Source organism: Alligator sinensis, unplaced genomic scaffold (genome assembly GCF_000455745.1).
Source record: "Alligator sinensis unplaced genomic scaffold, ASM45574v1 scaffold154_1, whole genome shotgun sequence".
Classification (NCBI taxonomy): Eukaryota; Metazoa; Chordata; order Crocodylia; family Alligatoridae; genus Alligator; species Alligator sinensis.
The window spans coordinates 1,811,225-1,821,942 of NW_005842072.1; the positions used below are offsets into that span (position 1 = coordinate 1,811,225).

Consider the following 10,718-nt stretch of genomic DNA (forward strand, 5'->3'; position numbering starts at 1 on the left):
GCGGCGGGGGGAAAGCACCTGCCACTGCCAGTGTTCCCCCATAACGGCATGGGGAGTGTCCACAGCCAGCATTTCTTCCCCCCCACCCCGTGGCAGCACAGTCTAGTAGCAGGCTCTCATTGCTTGCATTTTTGTACTGTAGACAGATAGGCTTCTGGGTCAACTCTTATTTAACTGGGAAAAGAGGAAATTTGAGAGAGTCTGTCTGGCTCCATATCTGAATACGTGTTTTAATTCTTAAATTTATGTCTTAAGTACAGGGGAAATATTGGGTCATTGACTAGGTACATTTCTCCAGCAGTTTTCAACCTGTGGTTAGACTGTGTGTAAAAGGTCCACAAAACATGAATATTATCAATCAAAAGTATATGAATACCCACACTTATAATTCAGAGGGGTCTGTACCTCCATTAGAAATTTTTTTTAGGGGTCTGCAAATGAAAAAAGGTTGAACACTACTGGTCTGGGGGATATAGATTATTTAACCATTCAAATAAGAGTTTCTTTAGACAAGTGATGTTTTCAAAAATATACTTCTTAAGATATCTGATAGGTGTAAAAGATCTAATTTTCATCCAATAATTTAGAATTTAATTGGGCTAAGGTGATTACATTAATCAGTCCCATTTCAGAATGAATGAGGGCCTGCTCACCCTTCCCCCCCACCCACAGTCCTAAAATTAGGTAGAGATAAAAGCCTCCTTAAAAAGTAATTGGAGATCTCGTCTATTGTTGAATGAACCATGGGGTCAGCATCCCACAGTTCTGCTCCATGCAATAAAACAGACTCTACCTTAGAACTTTAAAAGGGCAGTACTTTAAGAGTACTGCCCTTCTGCCCATTATATTGTAAAAGGATTGGGGACTAAACATTTAATACATACCAATTACATTCACCATTTTCTTACAATTTACAGGTTCTTATTTCAGCAGTCAAGCCAATTTGCTGTTATGGAAAAAAAGTATCATTTATTACAACTAGAAATTGCAAAATTCCTGGACGTGGAAAATGAAGTCAGCTTACTTTCCCAAAAGGTAATAATTAGAATTCTAATGGAATAACCTCTATTGTATATTAGCTGAAAACAGTGTTACTTAATATTACTGTATTCAAAATTAGTAATGCCTTTTCCAGTAACTTTAGATCAGTGTTTCTTAACCTGTGGGTCACAAGGAATATATGAAAGGGTGGCAAACAAACTTTAAAGATAGGTCAAACTTTAAAAACGGATTCTCCTTGAAAGCAAAACATGGGAAACCATAGCTTTTCCCTTGGAAGCTGTCAGAGTTCCAGTCTGCAAGGGGACTGGTTGGCTGCACCCACACCTTGCCCCACCCACTGGGAGTGGGGCCTGGTGGCAGGGAGCAGTGGGTTGGGAGTGAGGGGCACTGGGTTGAGACTGGCCATTTATGTTTACAAATGGGTCCTGGTACAGAAGAGGTTGAGAACCACTGCCGTAGATGACTGAATAAAGTGTTTGGATAAAGAATGCTGTACAGTACTGTTTATTTTTAAATTTACAATGGAATGATAATATTGTTTAGTTGTTATGTTGCTTAGTGTTACTTATGTTAGTGATGGCATAAGACAGATGTTTACTTACATAGTGATATCAGCTTTGCTAAAGAGCTTTACAGGGAAAAGTGGCTCTTTTGATGTCAAAAGACAAATTCCCATTGGCATCAGCAGGGCCAGGACTTCACATTGCTCACATCTGCTACACTGTGAAAACCAAGGATGCAAGTCATCTTTAGTATGATGATATATTGTGGTGATACTAAGCTGATCAACTAATCTTAACTAGCTTATAATTTATTCTAAATTGTATGTTTGCTTCATATTTTGAGGCTACTTGATCTCTTTCTACAAGAATAAAGTTTTATGACAGTTCCATTTTTCATTAGTTAGGAATTGATTTTAAGGGTCCTTGAATATAGTAATTCAGGTATCAACCAAATAAAAAAAAAGACTAGCGTTACTACTTCCAAGTAGCAAAAACAGCTTTGAAAAATTTGTCCTACAAATTCTCCTTGAAACTCTAGTATGCCAGATCATTTGGAATAATATTTTAATGAAAATAAATAGCAAAACTGAAGCTGTGTATCAAGTGAAGTAGGTTCCAGCTGACTGAACCTTGTGAACATATAATGCTTCCATTTGCATAAATAAGTGCTGTTCCAATCTAACTCTCATTAAGTAGACATGGACATTGTTTTGTGTTACTAATGCAGCTTGAGTCTTCTGAAAGCATCCTGCAGGAAACTACCTCATCCATCTCAGTGGTGACTCAGCTTGAGCAGGACGTATCCACACTACGTAGCATCATACATGACATCCAGAACACTGATCAGACGCTCTCTAAAGAGATGCAAAGACTTAATGAGAAATTTCAAAATGTTTCAGACTCCTGGAAAAGAAGCCTGGATGAAATGAATGCCAATACTAGTAGTTTAAAATCTGAAGCTAAACTCATACATACAGAAGTTACCTCCCAGATCAATGCAGTTGATCAAAGAATAAAATTTCTTACAGAAGGGGTAAAAGATTTAGACGACAGTACAGCTAGAAATATTAAGACAATACAAAGACAGGAAGAAGATGAGCTTTCTAAAGTTGAAGAGCAACTGGACTTCCATACAAAGGTAGTTGAAAAATTAGAAGAACAGCGAAGTAGTCTGTTAGCCAGAGACATGGATATGAGTCAGAAACTTACAGACTATGAACCTAAAGTTACAGAGTGCAAGACCCACTTACCAACAATTGAAAACGCTGTTCATTCCATTCTTAGAGTGTCAAGTGAGTTGCTAGGCATGGAAAAAAAGATGGAAGATTTAACAACACAGATGTTTACTATGGAAGATGGTATGCTAAAAACAGTGTCAGATATAGTAGAGATGCAGAAGATTCTTGAAGGAATGCAGTATGACAACAGCATATTGAAACTGCAAAATGATATAGTTATTTTAAAAGAAAGAGTACATGACATTATGGTATCTTCAAATACAGGGAAAAAAACTTCAGAAAAATATGATCTAGAAAGTGAACCGATTTTGGATGACGAGTAATGAATTAAAGCAGTTTCATTTGTATGTAAAAATTGGACCAGTATGAACAATTATTTATAGCTCAGTTATGTAAATAAAGCTTATAAGCAAGTATTTAACAGGAATGTTGCAATTCATCTTAACAGGCTTTGGATCAGACTTCAAATGCACATGCTGCCAAAGAATATATACTATATATTGTGGGGAGGAAGTTAGAAATACAGTTGTGGGAGAAGAATTGCAAAAACTATTTTTAAAAAGTTAACTGTTTTGAAAATATTGTTGGAGTTCATGTTTCTTATTATTAAATGGGATTTGAACCAAACTTTTTAGGTTAAAGTTTGAATTCAAGTCAGAAGTTGGAGCCCAGCACACAACGTTATATTTTGTAATCAATAGAGTTTTTCCTAATTATAACTGTTTGCAATGTTGTATTTTGTTACCATATTAACTGACAAGCAACATGAAAAATTAAGAACCTGCTTCCAAGGAAGTTACATGCATTGTATTTTGCTTCTAATGAACTATATCACTTAATTCAAACTTCTCAGTGTACTAGCTTTGTGAATTTTATTTTGGTTAGTGGAACCAAATTTATTGCAGCTCTTTGAGAACATAAATTTTCTTCTCGTTTAATTTGGATCAAGTTACTCCAGGTTTACACTGATGCAGCTGAACAAAGTGGGGCTAGGAGCCTGTCCATTTTTCTTCTGTGCAGGAGATCCTACTAACACCTACACATGATTTCTGTTGAAATTAAGATACTATAATTATCAGCTTTATAGCAAATCCTAGTTAATAGGCAACTCTAAGGGATAGTGCTTGTAGAATTTAAACTTGAGAACAGCAAATGGAAGAGAGCTTTCAGAATATTGGTAATGAAGATGCACATAGAGGTACACTGATATATTGGTGCCACATCAGATTGGCACCGATAAAAGAAAAGTTAACATTATTGGCTATCAGCTTTTTTTAGTCACTGTAGCCGATAATGTACCAATAAATATAATGTGCCTTCCGGCCAGGGGTCCCACACACTGCATGCATGCCAGAAATGCAGCTGGGCAGTGTGGAGAGCAGTGCCCTGCAGGGGGGAAGGGGAGAGCAGGAGAGGAGGGGCAGGGCAGATTGAGGCCCCCTTGGTGAAGAAGGGAGCGGGGCTGGCGCAGGGCAGTGAATAGGACCCCATGGCTGGAGCTAGGGCAGGGGGTGGGATGGAGCCACAGGCAGCTTGTCCAGGGGATCAGCGTCTCCGCACTTAAAAGTGGTGGTGGTGGCGGCTTTTGAACACTCATCAAATTAGCTTCAAGGGCTGCCGCCATTTTTAAGTGCTGGGATGCTTTTAGCAGCGGGGTGGAGGCAGGCTACTCGCTGTGGGTTTGGGACTCTCAGCCCTGCTGCCTTTGCCCCAGGAGCTGCATGCTGGCCATGCTGTGTCCCTTGCCCATCTGGCAGCAGGAAGCACAATTGGCTGCCCCCACAAGTGTTGAATGGGCATGGGGCGTTCAGCAAGCACACTGCTCCTGGGGCAAAGGCAGCAGAGCGAGATCCCCAAGCCCACAGCAAGCAGCCTACCTCTGCCCTTGCCTTGGTTGGCTCTGCTCCAGTTAAGTGTCCTGGTACTTAAAAATGGTGGCAGTGGCGCTTGAATTAAAGCTCGTTCAATGAGCTTTAGTTCAAGCCCCCACCACCGTTTTTAAGCGCTGGGATGCTGATCCCCTGGACCAGCCACCCACAGGTATCCCAGCCCCAGGGTCTCATTCATTGCCCTGCCCCATTCTTTCCCTCATCATGGGGGCCTTGATCAGCCTTCCCCTCTACAGACTTACCTGCAAGGCTCTGCTATCCACCCTGCCCAGCTACATTCTTGTAAAACTGTTACAGGATTGCTATCAGTCAATATGCCTGGTGAATAATTGGCTATTGGTATTGGCCAAGAAAATATTTAAATCGATGCACCCCATGATGTACATTTTAGTATAATTCCACACATTGGCCCAAATTCCCCTCTCAGCCACATGGGTACCAGTTGCTTGAACTCAGCAGAATTAGACAAATGCAGCCTTTTCAGCTTCCATGACTGCATCTAGCTCCAAATCTGGCCCTAGCCTGATAGAGGCCTGATCCCTCTGTGAAGGACCGACCCAGGCAGAGCCAATCCAGCCACATAGGGCTTGGAAATTTGTCCACAGCAGTCAAGTAGAGGCAGTGTTAATTACCACCGCTCCTCCACCACTACATTTCCAGATCCATGGGGACACCTGCTGGCTGGGTCACGTGGCTTGATGGGGCTAGATCTGGGTTGAGCACCCCTGCACTAATACAAATAAAAGAACATGGACTATTCTCATGGTTGCAGGTCATTTTTCAGAGGTGTCAGTTACCACTACTTTTCCTCCCTTGAAATTCTAGATAACCATTCATTCACACAGCAAATGATTTTTGATTTTTTCCCCCCTTTCATATACTTGGTACCTAAGTGAACTTTTTACTCCATATTTACTACCAGTTAGATTCCTATCATTCCTACTATATCGTAGTGAGAAATTGACTTTTAAGCTGAATAGCATTATTCTCTGGGAATAAATCAGTGACATTTTTGGGATTTCTTGTGAACTAGGGTGCTTACCTACTTCAGGAAGATTATTGTTGCTAGCTTCCTCCCCTTTGTCACGGGAATAAGAATGGTGTAACTGTAAAGGTGTGTTTTAGATTATCAGGTGTCCCACAGTCACAAGACAGGTTGGTAGAGGTATTTATATAGAAATAAATAGTTTTTCAAAAAATAAAAGTCAGCATATCTGCCCCATATGGACCATGTCAGTGTTGGCTGCATTTAACCAGCATCATAGTTGGTTTCCATTAATGAGCACATGCTGCTTTTAGCAGCAGTTCAGAAGATAGGCAGTGTATCTAGTGTCGATTCCTTGTAAGCAAATATAAAATGAGGGGCTTCCCCCTCTGCCCCATGTTGACTGAAGAAGAAAAAAACCTCATTGTAAATACAGTACTTTACTTTATGTAAATTAGCAAAGTATGTTCAGTACATTAGATATGACTTTAGTCTGCATACTAAAGCTGACGGCAGCTATAGGCTCAATCTTAGATCTCGAGCATACTTGGAACTTGAATATACATTAGATCTCTAGATCTACTTCCAATTTAAGAATCTGGCAATCAGAAATAACATGGCTCTGAGATCTTGAGTTGCACTTTGTGGGTTAATTTGTTCTGAAACAAATTGTTGCTTGTTCTTCACATTTATTATATATAGTGCTTAATTTTAATAAGTGCTGTGTATCTTTGATTATTACACCTATTAACTTGTCCCTTTTATGAAGTCTTATGTACCTTGAGTCACTTACATAAGGTTTTTTTGTTTGCTTTTTTTGATTGCCTACAATCTTGGTCAATAAAAACATGTTCTCACATTTCCCTAACTTGATTGGCACAGACTTTGAAATATGGATTGCTTTTATGGAAAAATGATGGTATAGAAAGTATAGTGTTTTATAGAAAAAACTTTCATTGCAAAATAAGTGTTAATATCTTTCACTAATTTCACCAATAATTGTGGGTCAGATAAAACCGTTGAGATCTGAATTGCAGTCTCAAGCCCCTTCTACATGTTACATATTATACAATTAACTGGTTAATTGCACAATAAATGTAGACATACCACACATGCAAGGTAATTATCACACCGTGAAAATGTCCACCCAGCTATAGAGAGATTGCTAGCCAGCTATAAAGTGCTTGAAAATGTGTAACAGCTTATATAGCTGGTGTCTATCCAGCTTTAATTTAAAGGTGTAGCAGGGCCCTACGTCTTGCAAAAAGAGGTTTGGATTAGCTCAAAGTCCCTTGAAGTCTAGAATTTATACTGGAATAGAAAGTAGTGGGCACTACCTATTACAGAGCTCTTAGTCTAGAGTAATCCAAAACTGAAAGGTTCCACAGCCTATAAATTCATCACGGGGGCACAGAAGGGAATTGGTGAGTATTTATTCACCAAGGCGCCCCTGGGGGTTACAAGAAATAATGGCCACAAGCTAGCAGAGAGCAGATTTAGACTAGACATTAGGAAGAACTTCTTCACAGTTCGAGTGGCCAGGGTCTGGAACGGGCTCCTGAGGGAGGTGGTGCTCTCCCCAACCCTGGGGGTCTTCAAGAGGAGGTTAGATAAGCATCTAGCTGGGGTCATCTAGACCCAGCCCTCTTTCCTGCCTATGCAGGGGGTCGGACTCGATGATCTATTGAGGTCCCTTCTGACCCTAACATCTATGAATCTATGAAGAAATGATCCCCAATTGATGGGAGAGGGTTGCCAACTTCAGTGGAGCCAGGGTTTCAGAGGAGGATTTTTCAATCTGCTTAGGTCCCTACTCATCCCCACCCCGACTTTCCTTCCTTCTTTTTAAATGAAGTAGTAATTCATAAGCATTGTAAGTCCTTCCTATTTGGGCAGGCATTCAGTTAAAAAAACCTAGCTAAGCTAGGATATTGGTTAGGGGGTGTTTCTATTTCACACTGATACTTTAGGCCCCCCTTAAGTTTTGTTCTCTTGTTCCTTCTCTTGTTTTTAAGTTATTCTGTCCTAGTCTTCTAAACTGCCCTGAGTCCTTGTTTGGAAGGGCAGCATATAAATCAAATACAGCCTCAAATTGGCTTTCTTCTCTGCAAGGGAAAATGAATACACGAAACAGACTATTAGAGATGAAAAAGTGTAAGCAGACTGTTGTGGATTAACAACAAATTGATCATGCTCTACAGATCTGATTAAATAAATAAAAATAAGGGTGTACTTCAATAAATTTAAGGTCTCAGAAGCAGCTGTTGAACAGCATAATATATGGGCATAATGAAAAATAATTTAGTGTCAGCTAAAGCAAAAAAAAAAAAAAAAGCAGGACCAAAGATCAGTTGCCAGACAGCAACAGAAATGGCGTTGGGCTCCATGTATGAGAATCGGTGGTAATCAATTATAACAATTGAGCTTGTTAATACACACACAAGAAATGTAATTCACAAATAGACAGCTAAGACATGGTGAAAATACCAGTTTCTACAAAGCCTAATGGCCTAGGAATTCTCTGTTAGTTTAGATTTTGGAATAGAAAAAAAAAATTCTGTGAAATTTAAGTGAAATTTTGCTGCAAGTTAACTAGTGAAACATGTGCTGATCTTATGATTTTTTTTTTTTAAATCTCCCTCCAGTGTGAGAAGGCTAAAAACTTAATGGAACAATTGGAAGATCTTCAAGTACTCTCTCGTGTAAAATATCTACAAGAGGACATATATAGCATGAAAACATTGTCCAATAGCATAATCAAAGAAAAGGAGGATCTACAGAAGAATTTAACCACCATTTTTCATGCAGTTACAAGAGTTGAGCAGAATACTGCTTCCACAGCAAAAGACATCACTCTAAAGATCGGAACAGTAAAAACTGACGTTAGACGAGTTTCAGGTCTAGTATCAGATATGACCTCCTTGACAGATTCTTTGCAAACACTAGAAGATAAAGTAGATAAAGTTGAAAAGAAGACAATAAAAAATATTGGCAATCTACTTACCAGCAGTATCGACCGCACTGCAAAACTGCAAAATTTGGCATCTGATAACTCAAGAAGAATTGAGCAAATTAAGATGACATTGTCTGATCTGAGAGGTGATTTTAACAGACATTCAGATAGGCTTTTAACTCTGGAAAGTGACAGAGTTAGAGTTCTTAAAACAGTTACATTTGCAAATGATTTAAAACCCAAGGTGTACAACCTAAAGAAAGACTTCGCCCGTTTGGAACCAATGATAAATGACCTAACCTTAAGAATTGGAAGACTGGTTGAAGATCTATTACAACGAGAAAAAGAAATCGCCTTCTTGAATGATAAATTGTCCAATTTAACTAGAGTTCAGAATGAAATTAAAGATATGAAAGATGAAATAACCAAAATGTCAGATATTAATTAATTGCCGTCAGAAACCCAACTGCTTAACTTACAGCATTTGAAGCATGACAACCTAATTACAACCTAATTGGGCTTGGTACTAAACAAAAGGGAAAAAAAATAAAGGCTGTTTTAGAAAGAAAATACTGAAACTTAATTGTGGCCCAGCCCTATTTGCTCTGAAGAAGATGGCTAAACTCCCAGTGGCTTGAAAACAACTGGAATTAGGCAATTCTTTAGCCAAAGTTATATTTTTAGAATGAATAAGTTTTTTGTTTCTTTTTTAAACTAGCAAATATTTTTAAATATATTTAAAAAATGCAAGACATTTGGCTAAAAAGTGACTTACTAATTTGCTTTCATTGGTAAAGTGGGACCACAGATTGATAGCTAGTCTTAAGCTTTCCCTGCTGCTTTGAAGACGAGGGTAAAATTGTGGACTATAGATACAGGCTTAAAAATGATAGTTTCTCTTAAATAAAGATGAATTCTGTGATTTTCCCAAATTAGTTTTCATTTTTCAGTCCATCAACATGCCATAGATGTAAGCAAAGGGAGCGATGACAAGAAGTAGTGCTGGCTTTTGACAAGATTTCACTCAGATCAACATTACTTTTACTTCATTTAATGCAAAGTATTCCTTCTTTAGCAGTAATTGCACCAAACTGCAGCTTCATTACGTATTCATTTAACAAAGTACACCTCTTAGGGCAGCGGCTATCATCCTGTGGTCCGTGGACCCTGGGGGTCCTCAGACTGTCTCAGCGGTCTGCGAGATGTCCATGATCAAAAGTATGTGATTCAAAGGGGTCTACATCTCCACACAATTTCCAAAGGGGTATGCAAATGAAAAAAAGTTTGAAAGCCACCGTCTTGGGGATACCGTACTTTGAAAAAGCAAGCCCTTTCCCCAGTGTTGTCTTAATTCTATTGTCTGTTCTTGTTGGGATACTTTTGCTCTTCATTAGTCCCCTGTGCATGGACTACACATCACTTGGTCTCTTAAGCGCTAGAGTGAAGAGCAAAATTGGTGCAGATACAGAAGCCAACAGACTTCCATGTATGTTACTGCTCTGGTGGGAGCAGAGTTAATGGAGAGCCTTAGGGGTTTGAGAGGGACAGAAGGGAAAGGTAGGTGGGAAGGAGGAGTTGCACTGAAGGAGAGCATGGGAGTAATAGGTTTAGCAGAGGAAACAGGAAGAAGCCATCGTAGGACAACTATAAAGGAAAGCAATTGTGAAAATCTTCGACCAAATCAGCCAGAAATCTTAGTGTTGAGCCCCAGCTCAAGTCTGGGATCGTGCCCGGTATGCAAAGGCCAATAAAGATACCGGGGTGAAAGTATAAAGAAGGTTTATTGCTAGCAATAAAAGGTGCGAGCGGAATTTCACGTAACAAGCACACCAGATCACTACCACTAAGCATCTTTTATACAGGAGTTTTCAAGTTCTCACCAGCGTATTTGTTTGCTGATTGGTTGTAAGGAGTGACGCAAGAAGTTCTTTACTGAGCATGTCTCTATACCCGTGTTTTAGCTATGCATCTCATTTGCATACATGTATGTTTCATTAGCATACTTTTTCCCCACCTAGGGGTGTGATTTTTAGTATTTTAATGAGCTCTTTAACCCAGTACTCTGATTCTGCTTTTGTTTTCAAGCCTCCTTTATCTAAGACTGTCTCCTCCTTATCATTGCAGATGGGCATTCGTCACATAACATTC

General features: G+C 39.3%; 1 protein-coding gene across 3 annotated transcripts in view; it reads left to right on the forward strand.

Annotated features, from left to right (window-relative positions):
* IKBIP (IKBKB interacting protein) overlaps nucleotides 1–9,445 on the forward strand; it is a 12,733-nt gene extending 3,288 nt beyond the window's left edge. The window contains exons 3-4 of one of the 3 annotated variants that reach the window (XM_006023640.3): nucleotides 918–1,035; nucleotides 8,263–9,445. In XM_006023640.3, the coding sequence (XP_006023702.1) occupies nucleotides 918–1,035; nucleotides 8,263–9,018 (874 nt within the window). In that variant the 3' untranslated portion in view covers nucleotides 9,019–9,445. Of the gene's footprint in view, nucleotides 1–917; nucleotides 1,036–2,232; nucleotides 6,882–8,262 lie in introns of those variants that run through there. The other 2 variants (XM_006023638.3, XM_006023639.3) reach the window with 2 other exon arrangements.
* Nucleotides 9,446–10,718: the final 1,273 nt, after the last annotated feature.